We start from the raw sequence: 23,568 nt of genomic DNA, 5'->3' as shown, positions 1-23,568 counted from the left end.
ATCAAGTTAATCACACAATGGATTATTTGGAGAATTTTTTGAGAATTAATAAACATGTATTTTGTTACCATGAAATAAAAATTTTATATAATTTCAGACTCCGTATTTTATGCAACAAATTTAGTACAAAATACTGTTTATAAAATTTAACCACTTATATAGAGGTGAATAATATTTAAAGTTTAAACACTAATAAATTAAAAATGTTGCTTGGCGTTTCCTGTTTGGAATAAGTAAAGATTTTCACAAACAAGAGAAATCTATGAGAGGTGTTTCTATTTTTTCAAATTTATTTACTCATTTCAGATTAACAAGTGTTATTTATAAAAGTGTGAATAAAATTATTTCAAAAGGAATAAAATTAACAATATTTATATAAAATTAAATGTTTATTGGGGATCCTTAATATTCTTTTGAAGAAAAATGTCCTCTCTTGTAAATGACTGGCATGTCATTTATAAGTCTTTTCTTATGTGATGTATTAACAGCCTCTTGTGTTAAATATCAAGTAATCATGATGACATCCCTGGTCCATCTCATTCCGGTCAAAATTCTCACAGTGCTCTTTGTTCATTGCATCGACATTCTGAGGGAAATCCTCTTAGATAATTAAAATGGAAGAAGCAAGTCTTTAATCTCTGGAATGAAGATTTTGTACTTTTTTTTTCCCCATCTAACAATTATACAAGTTAGTAATAGACGAGAGATTGAAAAGACCCGGGTCCGCATCCCGTCTATGAAACAAAGAACTTTTATCAGGGCTTTTCAACTGAAGATGCATTAGCCTGTCTTTTACAGAAGTGGTAGTTTTTCCCTCCCGGAAATTCGGCTTTTTCGACCGCAAATCTGCCAGTCGAAAACTCAACTTACAGACAAAAGAAGACGTATTGGCATCGGGCTAACCTTATCCTCGAATAACGGTTACGAAATCCAAAATACTTGCATGGTCATAGGCGCTTATGTCCTTGTTAAAACCGTTGATGATAATGAATATACAAAAATTAATCATCTGTAATTTTAGATTTTTCAGTGGCTTGATGTGAGCAACTAGAACGAAAGCAAAAATCTTTCAATTTTGCGACAAAACACGTTTCTGTTTTTTTCTGTTAATTGAGTCAGCGAACAACCTTCAGTTGAGTTGTATACTTCTGCACTTACGTTACAAACCTAGAAATTTCACTGCAACACAGTAATTAACCTTCCTGCGAAAATTATGGTATTTATTAATTCTCACGACTTCCGCATCAAGATAATTAAGTTCCTGGAATAAGCAGATTCAGAATCCTTTGATGCGTATATATCGCTCACCAGATCATTTAATTCTCTTTATGTGAAATTCTATAGATTCTCTCAATTACAGATTTGCAAGAATGCGCCACAGACGACGAGGAATGAAGAATTTGAATAGGAAATATTGTTCTTATTCTTAGTATACCCTTGAGCATTGCTTCATAGATTTTTAGTTCACGTTGCATATTTGGATCAGCAAAAAGGAAGTGACTTCATGTTCCCTTGAGTCTATTTTCTCAACTTTTCACAACGCACTCTGTGGGAAACTTTACCTCATATGAGTTTATATATATATATATATATATATATATATATATATATATATATATATATATATATATATATATATATATATATATATATATATATATATATATATATATATATATATATATATATATATATATATATATATATATATATATATATATATATATATATATATATATATATTCATTTTCCAATATAATATTAAGGTAATCGCGAACATGTTGAACAGAAATAGCGTATATGAGTTTGTGATTATTGTTTTTTTAGGTGGGAAATGAATATTTTAATGAGAAGTTTATATTAATAAAATGTTAAATATTTTATTTACTTATTTATTTAAGATGGGAATTTAGAAAAACTTATGTAAGGGGATGCGAACTGAAAAGTTGTAAGTTCTTGTTATTACGATTGATGACACACACACATTCAACAGAGTGTTGACCACATACTTTACGACTGCCAGCTACTGGACTCCATACGAATGCCCTAATACAACACGTCATTACTTCTGGAGACAAGTGGCCAGTGGCAAAACAGAGACTTATCGAAAAGTATTACTCAGAACTAATTAAATTTGCCAATAAGATCAACTACCAGTCGTTTAAAGTAACATAAATTACTGATATTATATAAATTATATAGTGTACATATATATGTATATATAAAAATATAAATATAAATGTAAATATGGATGTAAAAGTCGGAATATGTATAGATGTAAAAATATAAATGTAAGTATGAATATTGATACAAAATTAGAAGTGTAAATGGTAATCCGTACTTGGAAGCTACATGTAATATGTGCATTGTATGCAATGGAGCATGTAGAAATAAATTACCTCCTGGCAGGATTACTATTAGGAGGAAAATGAAAAGAAAAGAAAAAAAACACGATACATGCAGTAGGAGATTGCCTAAAGATCAAGGCTAGATGACAGTAATAACAACAATACTTATGGATGTTTATTCACGTTAGGCATATTTGATATCGATGAAGCAATACGCTTGCACATAAAAATACCACTTTCGTTACACGACATGAGTAAAATGACGTCACTTGGTGGCTTGACATACTCACAGCATTGGCTTATCTGTGTAAAAAAAAAAAATACATCACTCTTATTTTTACTTCCATCTACAACCGAAAAAAGTTAATATCAAAATATAAACTGCTTGTAAATTGATGAAGTGTGTCTCACCTTCTTTGCGACAGCTCTCTCCACTGTTTTTATGCGAATTCCACCTACACTACTAATGTATTACAGGTTTTCAACCTACAGCCTGCCGATGTTTGCAAATACATTGCGAACATCGATACAACGATGGAATGAATCCATAGCTCGTACAGTGACAATGCTGGACTATCCGCCTACCATTCGGTTTTCAGAATACAGCAGTTCTATTCTGTTCTTTCTATCTATTTCTGTTTCTATTCATTTATATTCCTATTCTGTCTATTCTATTCTATTCATTTCTGTATTGTTCTATTTTATTCTATTCGTTATTTCTGTTTCAACACATTATACACGTGTCGCAAGGGAAAACACATTGTAGATAACTCGCTCAAGTAACTTTACAGTGCACAAAGGGAAAAAAAGGTAGGAATCCATTGCTATATTTAAACCTACAGAAATTAATTTGCAAAATAGCATTCATGAGAAAAAGGAGATCGTAAATGAAGTTTATTATTTTTCTTACTCCACTGTAAAATTCTTCTAAATTCCGTATTCCATTTAAATTTTCTCAGTTTAGTTTGTAATATATTTAAATTAAGGGAATAAAAATTCCTTATTATTTTACAGCCAGTATGCGAAGCTCTAAGATCGAAAACTGCGATCTAAGAGTTTCATGCCGACGAACTATCGGCGAATCCATGCGTAAGTGATCACCTGGTAGTACCACACCAAGGCAACTCGAAGCAAAGGTGGAGCAAGCTCCCTCATTATCCTTGATATTTTCTCATAATGTAAAATGTAAGTTATTTTTATAATGTAAGTTCTTTTCACTTAAACTTTGATATCATCCAGGTCTAGCTACTCACTGATGAGACCTCAAAAAAGGTTGAAACCGGTCTGGATAGTGACCTCTCCTCATAATGTAAAGCAGTATTACATCTCCTAGGAGCTGTGTGTTTTTACATTATGAGAAAATATCAAGGATAATGAGGGAGCTTGCTCCACCTTTGCTTCGAGTTGCCTTGGTGTGGTACTACCAGGTGATCACTTAAGCATGGATTCGCCGATAGTTTGTCGGCATGAAACTCTTAGATCGCAGTTTTCGATCTTAGAGCTTCGCATACTGGCTGTTACCCCTTAATTTAATTAACTTCACCAGAAAAAAATAGCCGTTTGGCTTTTCATCTTAGTTGTAATATATCTATTAGTTTATTTTATTTTTTAAAATTCTATATTCATCAACACAGCTTTAAATCTGAATGTCACAAATCCATTTCAATTTATGTTGTTTAATCCATTATTATCTTCCATTCGCATTATGTCGTTAATCTGTAATGATGTTTAAACGCCATCTTTAAAAATTAACGTTTGTTCGAGTCTGTTGCATGTCGCATTGCTCAACTCTCTTCAGAACTTCAAACATTCAAAAGTTACGTATTATGACAAAAGCCCACTAATGAGATAAGCTCACTGTGTTTTAATTGTATGTAATTATCTTCCTTTATATTATTTTTTTTCCGTTTATGGTCTAAATTAATACAGGAGATGACATATTCTTATTGTTAAATATTTGTTTATCATGAGAACTAAAGAGGAATTGCTGTCGTATATTTTAAACACTTCCGTTTATTACTACGATTGTCATTTAACTTCTATCGAAAGGCAATTCTAACCATGATATTTATGGCAGTTTCAATATACTCCGCCCAAGTGAGGTTTTGCATTACTAGCAGTTTTATTAGAATTACTATTTTCAGTAGTATTGTATAAGGTATACAAATTATGATCATTCAATTACGTGTATATGGCATTGACGGTTTTACATTTGCTTATTCAAAAGGTATACTCTATAATAAAACAGTTCGGAATGTACATCGAGGTGTATAGATAATATAGTTGAAGTACCTATAAGCAAATATCAATAAACAGGAAAGTAGTCATGTTTCGTTTTTGCTGCCTTTTATGAACGATCATTTTATTCTAAAATAGCTTAAATTCTTTTTTCAAAAACTTGAAATTCTAGTGATGATGTTTGACAACCATTAAAGAGTGTTTCGTGCGCATTATTCATGTTAGTGGCATTCAGTCAACATTGAAACTGTTCGGATAGTGTGATTACCATAAGAATCGGCCAGTGCCCTCCAGGTGTTACATACTTTATCTTCTTGTTCGTTAAATTCTGTGGATGAACAGGAACTGCAGTGAAAATTTCAGAATTTTGTACTACCCTAATAAATATACGAATCGCTGCAACGAATGGGAATGGGATTTCTATTTTCTTTCGGGATTAAACAATTTTAGAATTAGAGAGAGAGAGAGAGAGAGAGAGAGAGAGAGAGAGAGAGTTTTATTTCCTGCGCGTTATTTATCTCAAAAGATAATCTGTTTTTGCTGAAGTGAAAACCGTTTTGAAGAGGTGAGACTGAATACAGGGGGCAGCACTGTCGAAATGTTGGCTTCCTCTCTTCTGAGTAATTAAATAAAAATAATTTATGGAAACAACATTAATGTTCATTGCGGGAATTAAATCAGTTAATTGCTAAATATTTATCTGGTAATAAAGTATTAATAACATTGATTAGCAATTATTACTAAATTATTATAAGAAATATAAAAATGCGGCTCTACAAAATACCTTTAATGATAACATATTTGCCAATTATTTACGAAAAAAGGTTTCTAAATACCAATCGAAAGAGACAGCAGCTATCCAATGCTCTTTAAATATTGACATTTGATTTTGTTTAAGATATATCTTACCCCATAATTTTCTGAAATTTATTTCGTTATACCCAACCCATTTGGTAAAATAATATTTCATGTAATGTACATGGATTTGTATTAATCTCTACAAAGATTTGTATTAATTTAAAATTGTGTCAATTAGAACACGATAAATGGGAAAATGTACATCTCATTATAATTCGATTCACATCCTTACACTCTTCTTACTCATCTTTTAAGGCTTGTAATCTTCAAAATCTTCTTTTCAGCACTGTAATTCTTACCGAATTCTTTCAGTTGGATATGAAGAAATCTGATTTCTTTCCTCTGTCCTTGCTTCGCTATATCACATCTTAATTCAATAGGGATTCAAAAAAAAAAGTACAGTTTATTGTACTCTAAATAAAGTTCATTTTATTTTACACAAGAGAATCATTACATATTTGTCAGTACTAGAAAATTTCGTGAGATTATTGAAAGAATATCATTATGTCTTCTTTCTTAACCTATTTAAAAATTTCACATTACACTTCACAACTGTTCCCAGGTATCTTTCATTTATCACTGTTTTCAGTTTTCATCGTTAGATAAAATAGACTACCCTCGGTTTTTTGTTAGCCAAATGAATGAATAACAACTTACGATGTAAACTGTTAAATCTTAATTACCGTATTTCAAATTATTTAAATCTTTGTTTTATTTAAATAACTCTGAATCACACTTTAATATCATCTACAGATTTTGATACTAAACATTTAATCACATGACTGATGTCATTAATTAAAAGTAAAAATAAAAAGACCTAACAGTGATTCCTGTAGAATGTCAGGAGTTAACCGGATACATTAATGATATACATTAATAACTTGCAATATACTGTTACAAATAATGTGATTATTAATATAACATGTTTATTGAATTTTTAGTGCCACCTTGCAGAAGTTATATTTAATTTCAAATAATAATAATAAATAAATAAATAAATAAATAACCTTTGTTCTGTATTCAGATTGCTTTGATATGTACGAAGAATCTCAATGAAGCCAATGGCTTCTTAGCCAAAGGATTAAAAAGACCCTATTTTTAAATGTTCCGATTTCAACATGCCTATGAAAATGCAATTAAATACGTGGATTAATATGTTTGAAATATTTAACATTATCATCTGAATTTATCTTTTTCCTGCTTAGTTACAGTAATGACGTCTTTACCAGTTCTGAGCAAAAAGAGCAGCGGATGCCATTACATTTCTTCCGCACCCTTAAAGAGTCGCCAGCAAGTACTCAGAGGTGTAACTTCCTCAAGCTTCCGCAACCATTAGAAGGAACATGTGTAAACGTTGGCTCATCTAAGCACACCACATTCGCCGCCGCTCATAAGCGTACAGCTTCCCCCATCTATTTTTTTTTATCCTATGTCGCTCAGTGACCTCCGTCACTAAAAGTAAAAATGAATAAACGAAATAAAGAATCATACCGTTGCTTGCACACCACCACGCAACCTGATTCACACACCTCTGAGTAAAGAAAAACCTGGCTCTGTTACAAGAACAGAAAGTGTGTTGTTAGTCTGTGAATAGTTTAGTTTTCGATGCGATAATTATACACTTTTTTCTTTTTCTTTTTTTTTTTTTTTAAGTTTGATCGATTCTATCTCCAGACCAATCAGGCCTCACGATAGTTACAGATGTCAAAGTCAATAAAGAGGGTTTTTTTGAGTAGAACATTAGCCGATTTAATTTATTCTATGAGCTATAAACAGCAGGTATTCACATTTACTAATGTATTTCTGTTTTCTTACAGAAATTTTTATTTCTTTAGTTTCAGTCGACGACCCAGGATGTAGGCCAACGTTAGACGAAAGATGCTTTTTAATTTCGATACATATCATAATGAAATACGTTGATCATATCTGTTTTATTAATATTTAAGGGAAGTTAAACTATTCTTTTTGCAATAATCTATTCGTTTTTCTCTGTGTCTTGTAGCTAGCGACAATGGGTACTATATACCCATCTCTTCTATGATTCTCATGGGTTGTCCGTCAAGCATTGTTTATTATTGCGTGTGAGAGAGAATCAGTGTTCGTTATTATGAATACATCAAAGAGAAAGCATTTCAGTTTGTCTCCACACACACACACACACACACACACACACACACACACACACACACACACACACACACACACACACACACACACACACACACACACACACACACACACACACACACACACACACACACACACACACACACACACACACACAGAGAGAGAAAGAGAGAGAGAGAGAGAGAGAGAGAGAGAGAGAGAAAGCTTAATTCTTTGATTTTATTTGTTTTTTCTAAAAAAATCGTAAACATTTATAAACGAAAGGAAAAATGGATATCATATCGCCATAAGATCCTTTTCGCCAAAATGATAACCGTAGTCATTCTGTGACCAATCGATAATATCACCTTTTTACAGCTCGTAAGACATTGGTTATAAGCATTCAAAGTTAATAAGCGGGTTTAAATCAAACACAATGACACGAAGTAGATAGAAAATACATGTCATTCAATTTTGGTAATATTTTATCGTAAATGATAAAGTTAACTTGGTCGAAATATGTTACGCTAATCATATTGTGAACTAAACACAGAGTAAATTGATATGTATGGCTTTCCGTACACAACACAATTTGCGTGCATCTTTTAAACTTCAGCAGAATTTTAAGGGATGTTATTTAAATTATAACGATCACATCGTTTCTTCTCAAACAAAAAAAAAAAAGGGCTTTTTAATTTGGCCATCACTTGAATAATTCCTTAATGCGTACCTTTCACATAGTCACATTGAACAGCATTTGCAAATTCCTCCCAATTCCATGAGTACTTACCAAATGATTTTAATTTCCTATGTCTACAACTAGATGGCATATCAATCTCCTACCTTATTGTGAAAATGACTGAATTAATCAAACACGATACACTAAATTGAAATATATTCTCCAGTTCCATTCGTGAACAATCATCAAATTAATAATAATAATAATGATAATAATAATAATAAATTTTCTTATCCTTACTTGATTAATAAAATGTACTGATGCATTTAAACGTGTTTTTTAAAATATATTTTATACCCGTTTTATGATTTTGATTTCGTTTATTCTAAAATCACCTAATTAAATATATTACTATGAGAGTCTCAACATCGTAAAGGTGAAAAATCTGCTGCTGTCATTGTTTTACTTGTAAAAAATATCTCATCATGTCTTCTAAGTGATTTCACTCTACACCTTTAAAATAAGATTTCTTCGCGTGTAAATCAATCTTCCACTTACCTGAATATAGAATTTATAATAACATATCCATCTTTCTTGACTCGCATATACCTCTTCATCCATACAAAAGATTGTGCACTAGTTGTCAAATGAAATTTGGGGAGAGAACCATTGAGAAACCGGGAGCTAGATGTGCAGAATAGCAGCAGGATCAGCTCACCATGACGCTTTGATAGTTCCTTTTGGCTTCACACAACCGGAAAACCAAATCAGCATAATATTGCTATTGACAGTAGATTCCTACCGCAAGCAATCCATCATGAGCAGTCCTCAAAGCCTATGATTTTCTTGGCAGGATAACTTCTGAATATTTTGTGTGAGTGAGTGTCCTGTTTCCTGTTTGAACTTTTGATAATGCAAGTAAGAGTCACAGTACGGAAGGCTCTCTCATCCCCCCCCCCCCCCCGCCGAAAAGATCTTATGAAGTTACCATTGAATCTTAGTCTTGTCTAGTTTTCTGAAGTAGATGCAATGTTTCAAGTTCTACAGATGGCTACCGATTTTATTAACAGTTGAGTAATAGCCTTTTGCATAATGCAAGGTTCAATCAAAATTATGCCTCTTTTTTTGACAGCATAAATTCAATTTTCTTCAATCGAGCCGCTTAAACGCGTCTCCACTGAAGAACTGGTGCGATTTCAATCATAAATGCATCACCATGGAAACCGGATATTTCGTAAAGCGTAATAAAAGTCCATAACTGAGTGATGTCTGATTGTTATCATGTTCGTTGACGTGTCTTGTGCATTTTAAACAGTAGCTCACCGCACGAAAGACAAGCTCTTTTACATGCTATTTGAATAGAGTGATTTATGGAAAATGTCTTCATAAATCAGCATCTTATATTGATATGGTCCCACGAAAGGAACAGATGCCACTCATGATGAATCAAAACGGTACAGTTCATCATTTCGAGTAGGGAATATTTCCTTGCTAATAGTTTTTGATTTACAATGAAAATAATATTTAAAAATAATAAATTAATAAAAATAATAAATCTGGCTAAATAGTCGCATATCAAATGACATAATTTATTACGAAATGTAACTTAACACTTGAAATTTATAAATCCGGAGCCTATGAAGTAACATCATTGTTAGTCTTCAGGTATTTTAACTTGGAAATTGTTAGCTTTACTGGAATTTTATCTTCGCTTTGTTAGCTTTACAGATATTTTAATATTTAAACTAATGTGATATTATTAATTAAGCATAGAAGTGTTTAAATAAATGTATCATTAAAAAGAAATGAGAGCATTTGTAATCGTTAAAATTTCCACACACTGGGAGTATGATTATTGTACATTTCATTTCACTTCACTGATGACGTATCGTTATAAACAATAAATTCATGCGCTAGCAGAAATCTAATGTTCCACGTAACAATCAAAGTGTACGTGACTGTATAAGTATCACCCAATTTGAAAGAGATATTTGTTTATTCAGAAAGAGTAAAAACTATTTATTTTATTTATTTTTATTTTTTATTTATTTATTATTATTATTTTTTTCAATTTCTTTAGCTGCTTCAAATGTTAACTAAAATGATAAACACGAATTTCGGGTAATTAATTGTCTTTGAAAGTTTAATAAAACTTTAAAGAGTGGTATATATAATTAAATACTCTAATAGAAAAACGTTTACATTAATTTAGAAGACTAATAGAAGTTTTCCACTACGGTTGTAACAATTTATATCTGTTTAATTGAAAGTAAGAAATGAATATTCACGCTCCAAATTTGGAAACTCCGAAAACTACCTGCAAAATTAGGAAAAGTTCGTTTTAAAATGTACTCCATGCTTCATATTATAAATCTACCACAATGCCTGACCTCTTTTGTCGAGAGAGTCATTAGCAAGTCATAGGAAACCAGGCACTCTGTCAAGAAAACCAGTCTCGGCTAGATTATTTGGAACTAGACAGGTCTAGCGAAGGGGTTTCCACCCTGTCTCCAGCTAATTAGAAACTCCTCGGAGTTCTACTGCCACCGATAACATTTGCCATTCACATTTACGTCTTCCCAAACCGAGTGAACAACTATTGGTTGTTAATCTCCTCAATTGTTGTTTACAGAACCGAAGTCTAATCCAATAGCTGCTCGCTTCGGCCACGGGGATGTCCGTGTGTTCCGTAGCAGGAGGAGGAGTGACGTCTATGTGTGTGTACCTACAGAGAGGGGGGAGAGGGAGAAAGGGGATGGTATTACACTACGAACAGCCGAGCGAATAAAGGTCAGGTGATTATCCAGATCACCACCATGATCGGTTCGTATGTCTTGTTGTACTCCGAACCTGCCTTCGTTTCGTCCGTGCGCGCACTCTCAGTCCGTGCCCTCACCTGCTGTCCATCAACTACTCGCGACCAACACCGCAAACGAAGACTTCATCGGAACTCCGCCTACGATCGTCAGCTCGTCCGTTTCTGCTGCCACTCTCGCTCGAGAACGATAAGATTGGTGGACGCAGCTGTCTGCTAACTCGCGAGACTCGAGGTGATGAGACAGTGTTTAAGAGGTGTGCCGACGCGACGTGCGGTGCAAGCAAGTATTGAAGTCACTGTCAGAGTTTCGACGTGAGCCATCTGCGGGATCACTGCAGGACCTTTTTTGGGGGCACGTGGGATTATTATTATTTTTTTTTTTATTGTCTCACCAGAGTCGGTCAAGTTTTAATGTAAAAAAAAACCACCCCGTGTGAGACTCCGTCTGTTAGCGGCAGACGGGGAAAATAGAAAGACTCGGTGTGTTTTCTCGTCCAGATTCGGATTCAGTGTGAGTTACGGTGTGCTGTGTGACCTCTATATTAACGGCAGGGTTTTTAGCGTGGATGGACAGCTAAGAATGGGACCCTCGCCGACAGTTGATTGCTAGCGAGAGTTTGTTCTTCCATATACTTTCCATCAGTTTCTGAATCCTGAAGAGCGACACACACGCACAAAAAAAAAAAAAAAAAAAAAAAAGACTCCGTTCACCAGAATTGAAAGTCCGTGAGATGTCTGCAACACCTGACTCTGAATCGCAGTGCACAGACAAAGCGCTGTCACCTCCGCCGCCATCTCTTACTCCGGACAAGGACATCGATGTGACGAGTATTGCCTCGGCGGAAGCTGCGGACGAGCATTCAGAAGACGAATACTTTAATCCGATCAAAAAACTGTGCATGATGGAACTGCGGCCTGCCCCGAACCCCAACAAGCCCCTGAGTTCCTTTTTTATTAAGGACATTCTCAATCACAAACCCAGCGCGCGGCGGACGCCGAGCAGCGTCGCTGACAGAGGGATTGTTCGACCCTGGGACCTCGACAGCTCGGCAGCGGCACGCCGGCGACCAAGGTCGGCAGACGACGATTCCCGTTCCGAGAGATCGGAAAGCGACTCACCGGAGAGTCCGGCCGTTGCGAACGCCGCTACTTCGCCACTCGACGCGCTGTTCGAAATGACCAGCAAAGCTTTCGAAGGGTTGGAAGCGAACGAAAAGACTTCAGGTAAGCTTGTGAACTTCGTAGTGTAGTTAGAAGTTAAGCTTTCGAATTTGGGAAGCGAGGCGATTGTCGAATGCGATTTAGTAGCACAAAGCAATTCTTAGCTAAATCTGTGGGTTTAGCGAATATTACGATAATTAATTCATCCGTCTGGGAAACTTTATTATTCACCTCGACGAGAACTCGAATGCTAACATCAATTAGATTCTTTTTTAGCAAAAGATAAAATATTGAAAGAACGAAATTTGCTTCTTTTTTTAAAAAAAAGTAAGAACGGGGGCGATATCCTTTTCGTTTTCTGTAGAGAATAAAGAAGACATTTTAGTCGAAAACATTAGAAAGAGTTTTTATAGATTTTTTAATTAAGCATTATTAAAATTAAAATCTTTTCTAAATTTGTACGAATATCTAGAAGTGATCAAGCTGAACTTAAGTATAAAAATATATTATAAATCTGCAGTTCATTTCAAATAATTCTCTCTCTCTCTCTCTGGAACTCGGTTTTATTTGCTTCCATGCATGGATTTTCATCGTTTACCAAATACTAACGGAAAGTCATAATATAGTCCAACTTCTGTCATTTCTACTTATATATTAAGTCATGACTATTATTGCATTCTATTTATTTTATTCATTTATTGTCATTTTGACGAATGTGTACTCACCTTAAATATTGTGGAGGCTTTTGTCCAACTCTCTATACGAATATGAAGAACCCCCTACAATTGAACGAGTCAAAATTCAAACGAGTTTAGTTGAATTGCATGAGCTGAAAGTATTTGTTCTCCTAATAAAATATCATCCTTACTATAATAACAATATTAACTATCAAAGTGATCTGCAGTCTTTAGCAAAATCGCTATAAAAATATTACTCATCCACGTAGCAATCTCAAATGCAAGAGATATTCGTTTTCAATGCTTTATTTTCGTTGTGATGTGGCCTGCTATAAAGCAATGCACTGAAAGGCAGTGCATTGCCTTTCAGTGCATTGTTTTATAGCACTGAAAGGCAGGCAGTCACAAAGTAGCTCATCTGGATGCTCTATAAAAGCAGTATCTCAATTTTTTTTTTTTCATTACTACCAACCAGTTGAACATTTCTATTCAAAGATCATGGGAAAAGCACATTGAAGGACTTCAAATAATCAGTAAAAATGGAAAAAAATCATTCGAATAGTATGAGGAGCTGCAACAATTTGCAATCTACAGATAGCCTCTGCCAAATTAATCAAGATTGTGATTATTATCTTTAGTGATACATTATTTCTTAAAATGATTTAATACCAAACCCTTAACTACACATCTAGTTTAACATACACAAGAGTCAATAAGAATAAGCGTGCAAGAACTTTGTCTTCTATTGGAATATTTAGATCTTTTCTATTGGGTGTACATTGTTTTACTGGATTTTCAATAGTAATCAGTTACAATGACGTCACTAACATGATGTTTTTATATCTTCTTTTCTCAATATTTTATCAGAAAAAAAAAAAACGGTTATGATCAGTTATCATTCAAAATGAAAGTAGAACAGTGCACACAGATCGAAACCGATATCTTTCGGAACTGAACCCGAATTTTTTTGGATAGATGGTATATAATATATATTTTCTCAATAGACAATTATCAGTTGATCCTAAATCTTGTCTGATCAACAGATGTCTTTTTAATCCCTTTACTTATATTCATCATCCTGAGGAACATGAGAAAGAGAGAGATCACGCCCCTTTCATATTCTTTCACCTTTATTATTATTATTATTATTATTATTATTATTATTATTATTATTATTTAAGTTATGTAGTATATTAAATGTCATTGCTAGAACCGCTATGGATAAATGCTTTTATCCAAATACAAGTACTTTTATGTAAATTAAGATCCTCAAATGTTATGGTTAGTATTTTAGTTTTCTAGAGACAACAGGCTCAACTCGATATCATCTTAACGAAATCCAGTTTATGAAAATATCTGTCGTATCAAATGAAATGATATTATGGATGAAACAACACTAGACTCTACCTCATTAGATCGTTTAAAAAAACATCGGATATACCTCTGAAATGTACGTAATTAATAATGCATAAACGTAACCCCAAAATAATTTGATTTGTTACTTATCGTTAGCGGAATTAGTCCCCACAAAATGCAAACATCGAGAATGCAGATACAAGAACGAAATGTAAAGATGAGCCACTCGTACAATAGAATGTATCCTAGTCTTTTATTTACTTTTGTTGTTCTTCTAGTAATCATTATAAAACTTAATATTTACTAACTGTCCAAATAAAGTAAAACAAAATGTAAATACACAAAACCGTAACAAATATCGAAAGATGATCTTTGGTTCGAAATTGTCAACTTTCAAAATATGATCACAAAACACACACTCACACACATGAGAAAGAAACAGAGAGAGAGAGAGAGAGAACAATGTAACCTAGAACGTGGGATATGTGGAGTTACACTTGTGGTAGATGCTATTTAGGAATGGTTGCAAACATAGAGTATCTGTTCCCTTTTGGTAACCAAAAAAAAAGTCATCCATGGACAATTTCACTCATCACTCCATCCAGGAATGTTTTTTCAGTCTTAATAACAATCCGTGATCAAATGTTTGGATGATCGTATGTCATCTGAACAACATCGGCAAGTGATACATTGTCTAACAATGTTTCAATTAGATAATAATCTTTAGCAATGATAAAAATGATGTATCGTTCATTTATTTATGATGCATTTATATATACATATAACATTTTAATCTTGGTAACTAAATATATTAAAATTATAAAAAAAATGCTAAAGTCTTTTAAAAAAATAAATTATATTCCATATACGAAAAATTTACATTATTTATTATTTATTTAGCTATAAAATTTATACACTAATTCCTTTTTAAGATAATAATAATATTTAAAAGAAGCACTGATGTTCTCAGTAGAGCTTTTGGCTTCTCTAATAATTTAGCTTTATTCGTGTCTATTTCATTTCTCTCTATAATCTCTTTCATTGCCATAAGCGCAATTCAGTTATTCTTCGTGATTTAATGACATTTTTATTACCAGTAATTATTTTTTAAGGTACTTAATTTTAAATATTTTTAAAAGCCTACCAACAATTAACCGATAATATGATAAACAGACACGATTTTTTCTTCTCTTAATTATTTATGATAATTATACATACAAAAACGCTTTGCTCAAAGAAGTCACAGACAGATTAGTGTTTTATCTGACTGTGGGGCGAGACTAGGTGACACAGGGGCGAGAGATAATGTCCAATAATGACTTGAGTCATGCTACTTGCAGCTCAGTACATTGTCAACCGTATGGTTCGTGAATTTGTAAGGTGAAAATAGAGAGCGGAAAAATAACTTCATGAACACCAAATTTTCGTCTGTTTTGAAATATTTTGATTTTTAATCATACTGACTGTAAGCTCAATCACTGCCTTTCGCCTGGGGATTATCATATTATTAGAAATATGCGATGCATTAATTTTTATACAATAGCCTTGCTTAAAACCTTATATTTTTATAGCTTAATATTTACAATATTAAGCCTAATATTCTAAATAGATTTTAATGAGGTTGGAAGAATCTTATTAGCATTCTACCACTTCAGTCTATCATATTAAAACATAAGCGTTCTCTGGATTTTTGCAATAACCAAACAAACAAAAGTATGCTTGGTTCCCGAGGTTAGTTTTAAACAACCAAAGCGAACAATAATACGACTAAACTGTCCCGAATTTCCCCAAAGCTAAAAGAAATACTGGATCTCTGATAACCAATATTCTTTCCGACTCAAACCAAGTAATTTAGAAAGATTTAAGCTTTAGGCATCAGTCGTTTCAGCATCTACTCGAGGGATTTGATCCTCCTGGACACCTGATGAAGATCTTTGCAACTGCATTTCAATATGAAACAGAATATTTTGCCAAAATGCGTAATCTATGTCGAAATTCTTTATACACGAAATGTATTCGTAAAGAATTTCTTTCTTATTATTATAGATAATCTTAATATTATTATATCAATGTATGTTAAAAAATTTGTGTAACTTCGTTAGTGTAACTACGAAAACCCATCATTAGGCAAATTTTACAATGAAATCATTTTGGACGTCTAGAAAAAAATATTTTGGCTAGAAAGAAGAGGCAATTTTAATCCCATCTACAGAAAGTTGAAACCTATAGTACCTAGTTCTGTAGACCAAAAGACTTTTAGCTAAAGAATTATTGAGCCTACATATCATTTTTATCGCTTATGCGTTAAAGCCACATAGAAATAATGAAAAGTATTTAGGCCTAACACCTAATTTAGACCTTTGTTGATATTTTTCGGATTACGCATGGGGTACCTCAAAATATTTCATAAGTAAAAAAAAAAAATCAATCAGTTCTACGTGGCATTTTGAAGAGAATACGATAAAAAAAAGCCAAGGAAAAGTGAAGCGAAATATAAAAAGGGGACTACATAAAGTCCAAGAACACAAATTAGTAGCTATAAGTTAATAAATGTACAAGTTACATCCTACTTATATCGATGATGTGCTGGAAAAGACTTCTGATGATAGGAAATTTTCGAGTTAGACATTGTTAGAAGGGAAGGTGGTTCCTTTTCTAGCGATAATCTGATTCAACGATCACCAATGAACATTAATCTGTTTCCCTATCTATATACATGAATATCATGATGTGTCTTAATATAGTTTTATTGTTATGAAGAAAAAGAAAATGACAGAGGCCTTCGAAATCTATTTTGAGTGAATCTGTTGGTTTCTGACCAGTCTGGAAGGAAGCATGCGAAGATATCCTGTCATAACACCAGCAAAGATGTACCATATTAAATCTTGTAATCCTTAACAGCTATGAAATCTTCAAGCTCATATTCCTTAAGGCTTTGTTGTTAACAATTTCTTATTGTTGTTTATATTCTACCACTATTTCTTAATGTAGGACATTTGAGAATCAGTATCAGCTATTAGATAAGCATTTTAATAACTCAAGGGAGCAAATTAAATCAGCAGATTTTCGCAGAGCCATTTAAGTCGGTACTTTTTAATTTATTCTTTCTTCATCTTTATTTTTATAGCGGAACTACTTCTGAGTGTTAAAATTTTGTGTTAAAATAGCATAAATGACCACGATTATTTATTTATTTTTCTTTTGGATTTCCTATGTAACTTTTTATTCTATAGACGAACTAGGAACAACTCTAATTATGTGCCATCACTGATAATAATACTAATACTATTGTAAATAAAGATATAATGTTATAGTACATCAACAAGCGAAATAGACTAACTTTAATGAGCTTTTTATGATATAAACAATAGAGAAATCCAGTCATGAATGGAAAACAGACTTCTTTCCAAGCCGCATTAAAATTATCTTCACTTGATTTGTTGATATATTTAATACAGATGCAATTCAAATTATTTAGTTCGTTGTGTCTGTAAATTGCGTGAAAACTGTGGGTTCGAATCCCGCCATGGGCAAGGAAGTTAGTGTGAGACTACAGCGCTGATTATTAGGCCTAAAGTGACTTGACAAAGTACCATGTTTGGCCTCCAGAGCGAGGTTTCTGGACCAGTTTGCCAAAGAATTTGTCGCTATAAGAAATATAGCTAAAACAGATCTATGTGGTTAAATTAGTTCATGAAGGATACAATAATGCTATTGTGTGTGTGTGTGTGTGTGTGTGTGTGTGTGTGTGTGTGTGTGTGTGTGTGTGTGTGTGTGTGTGTGTGTGTGTGTGTGTGTGTGTGTGTGTGAGAGAGAGAGAGAGAGAGAGAGAATCGGTGGTTCATCTAAGTGATCTTCAGCAATTTGCATACGAAGGCTTTTGTGTATTACAACAAAAAATAAAATGAAGTTGTTGTGCCTTAAACCTAAAATAAGTATTTATTGTTTTTATTTCACTGTAAGGATGTGATATCGAACTGCGTGTCAGACCCTGCAAAGTCTTCTCCCCCCCCTGTCCCTGGTGATCGCGGCATCATGAATGATACTCTTTCATCCATCCCTACAGAAAACTTTTCTGAAGCCGACAAAATAATTTATTTCCAATTTTCTAATTTGTTTTCTCTTTCTTTAACAGGGCTTTTAAGGATCAGTTTTTACAAGTGCTCGTTGATTGTCAAACAGCAATGTTCTGACAAAGTTTTGTGCTTAACAGACAATTGCTGTTGAGATTTTTAACTATAAAAACGGTTAAAATCTATAAACAAGTTCCCAATTTAGTTTACATTTTTTTCATATCACTTCTTAAAGAGGCCATACAATAATTAATCACGTGGTAGAAAAATATTAAAGCATATAGATGAAAAATTCTTGCGTGTACACTTTATTATTTCTGATTTCATCTTACATTCCGCTGTTTCAGAATGGGTTTAATGGGTAACTAATTTTCACAAATGATTAAAAAAAAAAAAAAAAAGAAAGAAAGAAAAATCGCTGTTTGGCAGCTTTCCAGAGTAACTGGTTTTGAAAGCGAAATAATTGAGCAACTTCGTATTTGTATATTAAGCAAATAGCATCATGGAAATCATGCTGACAATAAGACCAGCTACCAGAATTACACACTTCTTTAAGAAAGCGCATAAATGATTTTGACTGTTAGTCACAAGTAAACCATTCTCTAGGAGTCTAAGTTAATCGCTTTAAGTGTCTATACGTTACTTCTTATTCGAAATTTGGGTGAAACATCAACACAAACATTAATACTGTGGATAGTAACACTCCATATTTGGTAATCCAAATGAATCCGTAATTTTTGAAAATGAATTGTGAAGGATCAAACTATCTGGAAACTCTATGGATTGGGATAGTTTAAGAATGATATCATCCATCGATTACGTTCAGAATACTTAGATATTCTGCATGACTATGATTTGATCGATAGAAGGCAACATCCGACTGAAGCTGCTTTCTGTGTAATTTAAAGCTAGATATTTCGGGTATATGATTCAGTATTTGGATTTGCAATGTGTGTGTGTGTGTGTGCAATTTAAAAATTATGCATTTACTAGAATCGTGAATTTTTGATTTTTTTATGTTTCTCATCATAAAGAAAGAGCCATTTCTTATTTACTTGTTTCTCTGTGTAATGATGGAAGCACAGAATCCACTGCAGTGTTTTCTACTTTACGTTATATGGCGAACGACAGCTTGAGGATATGAGAGTTAGGACTTAAAAACAAATCTAAAATATTCTTTGCTTATACAGTTCGTTTAGAGGGATAAGTATGAAACTTCAATTCTCAAATGCTGCATAAATATTGAAATCGTGTTCCAGTAGGACCATTTACTCAATACTTAATTTGCGCAACTGTTTGTACTTAAAAAATCTCAGGAGGTTTATCTATGCCATATTTTAATTCTACCAAAATATCTCTTGGATCAAAGTACCACGTCATATTCCGCCCGATATAGTGTGAAACAACCTCCGGGGGTATCACTCACGTCACTCAATCCCAGCATCAACTTTGAGACACCTTTTCCATATATTTTGTGTTTGTTGTTTTCTTCGTCTCCTGTAATTTGCGATCGCTTGTCCTCTCATTACCTAATCTCTCTGAGAATAATAATAAAAAAAAAGACTATTCACATCACACATTCTCAGTCGTATCTCACGGATGTGTGTGATTGATGGTTGATTTTTGTTCGGCAATACAATTATCTAGTCAACCACCTTAGGACCCTCCCACCAATATTAGATGCATGGAGAATGGAGAGAGAGAGAGAGAGAGAGAGAGAGAGAGAGAGAGAGAGAGAGAGAGAGCTCAGATTGGATGGAAGCTCAAGGTATGCTGTCTAGCAGTAGCCCAGAGTCGTTGTTCCAGCTCTCTGTTCTAAGAAATGGCCATTTGCTCACTATTAAAAACAAAACAAAACCAAATAGATAGCACCTCATTTGAATATGTTTGTTTGTAGGAATATGGCTTTTAATTCTTTTCATTTTCAAGGTAATATACGTCTTTATTCAGGATATAAATTAATTCCTTTTCTGAATCTAGCATAAGGGACTACCAGAAAATGGGTTATTTTGCAAAACGATAATGTCAAGTTTTTTAACGTGCAATATAAATATTTCATATCAATCCAAGAAGGTTGTAAAAGTATTGTAAAATAAGAAATACGGTGGTTTCAAACCAAAAATGGTTTTTATCATCTATTACCTAGACTTTCAGAAAGCATGTATGCAGCAGTAAGATTTGAACCATCTGAAGTTGTCTTTGGAAATTCCATATCAATAACACAAAAAATATCCTTTGGATTCCTTCACTCTTTTAATTACTATTTTTAGTTACAATTTTGTGTAAACTTTGCACCAATAACTTAGTGGTTTTGTGAAAAAAGAGCCTAATTTTGGTTGTGTGAGACCTAAATCTTGACAGACACACTTTATGTGCCTTAACGATTTTTAATGTATTTCGAAACTGTTTGAGCCTTTTCAATCTTAAATCAACACATATGTAACTATACGATAAGGCCTCACGTCTAGTGACATAACTAACAGTTGGGACGAAAGTTAAACTTCTACGGTCGTTGCAAAACCGAGTGCTTATTAGTGAGACTGACATTATCGTATATGTATTGTTATGTATTTACTTCTTTCAATTATTCTTATGACAAATTCCTTTAGAGCATATCAAATCATGACTCATCATCTGTCAAACCCTTTCGTGAAAGTTGTTTCATCTGTAGAGATGCAAGTTATTTTGATCGTAGCATGCGAAGTAGTGCTGTATGTTTATAAAGCTGAACACGTTGTTGACACACGAACGAACTGCTGTTTCATATTCAAATGGCTGCCATTGCGAAAGTTTATCAATATTGTCATCAACTTCAATAGAATCACTTAGCATAGACTATATGCACAACTTATCGCATTACCTATCGGTTTGGTAGGATTTTATTATTATTATTAATGATAGCTTCTGTTTTTTTTATTTAGTACGGCATAAAAAAATGTTACCTTTTAGTTATGACTGTGTTGGACTGCTAGGTGTGCAGTTTCATTCTCGATGATCAGATATTAATTAGAATAAAAACTAATAGTTGATTTACAAAATATATTCAAACGTATGAGCTAATATTGTCATAAATGTAAAACCATTAAATAATAATAATACAAAAACAATTCTAATGATTAAATAAAGAAATAATTGGAATTTAAAATTAAGCTTAAGTTTATTACGCTCAATTATGAAAAAAAAAAATAAATAAATAAAAGCATGCATGTAAATTATTTAAAATTAAGCTTAAGTTTATTACGCTCAATTATGAAAAAAAAAAATAAATAAAAGCATGCATGTAAATTATACACGTCAAAATCCATACACACTACACCAAAAACTGGCAACTTTAAATATCAGATAGCATACACATCTCACATTGAACGTCCTTATAAGGACTGGCTTAAAGGGACGAAGCAAGAATGCTTTTTATCTTCCCCGTTATCTCTAGAGGGCAGTGTAGGGATAAGGTGTTATTGAGCTATTAAAGCTCTGATCATGGCAGGAGGGTAATAACAACGGCCGAGCCTCAGTTAGAACTTCATTGGCTACAGCATTACCATTCATTACCCTCCAAGGGTATTGAATTGAATGAATCAATCCATCCTCCAACCAATCCTCACACATTGAACGCCTTATCCTTATAAGGACTGGCTTAAAGGGGCGAAGCAAGAATGCTTTTCATATTCCCCGTTATCTGTAGATTGAACGCCTTATCCTTATAAGGACTGGCTTAAAGGGGCGAAGCAAGAATGCTTTTCATATTCCCCGTTATCTGTAGAGGACAGTGTAGGGATAAGGTGTTATTGAGCAATTAAAGCTCTGATCATGTCATGGCAGGAGGGTAACAGCAATAGCCGAGCCTCAGTTAGAACTTCATTGGCTACAGCATTGTCATCCATTACCCTCCAAGGTTATTGGATTGAATGAATCAATCACCGCTCTCACGGTCGATTGATTCCCCCTATCCAAAATTAAGCACTCACATTCTTAAAAACTCCAGTCATGGCTGAGTAACAGCAATAGCCGAACCTCAGTTATGTAAGCACTCACATTGAACGTTCATGACTATATTTATTTATAATATATATATAATTATATATGGTGTTTAATTAATTATTCTAAAATATAACAAATCTGGAAGAATGCTAAAAATCATTTCGTTAAATTTAATAACATTTAAGATGCAATAAAAAAGTATAAAAATAATTATTTTTACTAATTATATATGTTGTAATTAGGAGACGTGAGTTAATATTCAGATTTCAGATCACGTACACTCTCTCTCTCATCACACATGTACATATCCAGTTTTTTTATTCTCTCTTTCCCTCTCATATTTCTATCTCCTCCCCAGTTCCTTTAATAAGTTCCTTGTGTGATATTTACCCGTAACTTACTGTCATTCTATTTCATTATTTCAATTCAAACACGGGTGCTATTTACTAGTGATTGCAGTAAAGTCCGTACTGTTAATTTCTTGGATCTTTCACTTTTCATAAACACGCAACTCTTTGAGTCAATAAATTTTGCTCTTGCTGACAGGAAGAGGGATTTGTTTGTTAATAAGATATTCGTTAATCGGGTCAGTTTCAAACAGATTCGTAACACACTTTTATGTATGTTTTCAAGACCTACTAATTCAGTTGAAACTGTATCCCCTTTTCCTTACTAATAGCTATCGGATGCATGTTGAAACTCAGAAAGAAATTAAAAACCCAAACCAGCATCGTCTGCATTTATAAAGTACTCGAGTATTCGGTGAACTACAAGGTTAAATTTGGTACTTAAAGCAATGAGAGTTGCAAAAATAACTGTCATAACCTGCTAGAATTTAGACTACAGACTTTCAGCAAGCTAAGACCGTAGTGTTCTTTGGAAGCCTGAGCCAAGAAACATTAATTACAAGATTTTTTCAGTGTCACATTACTGAGGCAAGGACTAAGATGATTAGTCGTTCCCATCCTCTCAGATAGCATCATTTGGACACTTTATACTTGGCGTGCACAACCATTAAAGAAAGGTTCTGCTAACTGACAAGGAGAAGACATTTGCGGAACCCTATTATTTATATATACTTTGATACGCTTATTAGGTGTTTACAAGTGACTGTCTGCCAAATTGTACTTTTGGCTGGTCTAATTCACCCTTTTTTTTTATTTATTTATTAACCGTTATTTTTATGTATTAATTTATTTCAGTGCAAGTTTTTTTTTTCTATCAGCCAATGTCTATTATTAGATGATGTGATGATGAGAGTTACACTGGCATC

General features: G+C 33.3%; 1 protein-coding gene across 1 annotated transcript in view; it reads left to right on the top strand.

Moving 5' to 3' along the window:
• The first annotated feature begins 11,330 nt into the window (after positions 1–11,330).
• The window catches only part of LOC150110519 (transcription factor LBX2-like), a 133,696-nt gene continuing 121,458 nt past the window's right edge, over positions 11,331–23,568 (top strand). The window contains exon 1 of the mRNA XM_090394434.1: positions 11,331–12,271. Within this exon, the coding sequence (XP_090250560.1) occupies positions 11,779–12,271 (493 nt within the window). The 5' untranslated portion in view covers positions 11,331–11,778. The remainder of the gene's footprint in view (positions 12,272–23,568) is intronic.

The sequence above is a fragment of the Typopeltis vanoorti genome, chromosome 1 (genome assembly GCF_054136105.1).
Source record: "Typopeltis vanoorti isolate ZY-2024b chromosome 1, IOZ_Tvanoo_1.0, whole genome shotgun sequence".
Classification (NCBI taxonomy): Eukaryota; Metazoa; Arthropoda; class Arachnida; order Uropygi; family Thelyphonidae; genus Typopeltis; species Typopeltis vanoorti.
The sequence above is the reverse complement of the archived record's forward strand: the minus strand, read 5'-3'. Positions and strand labels throughout refer to the sequence as shown.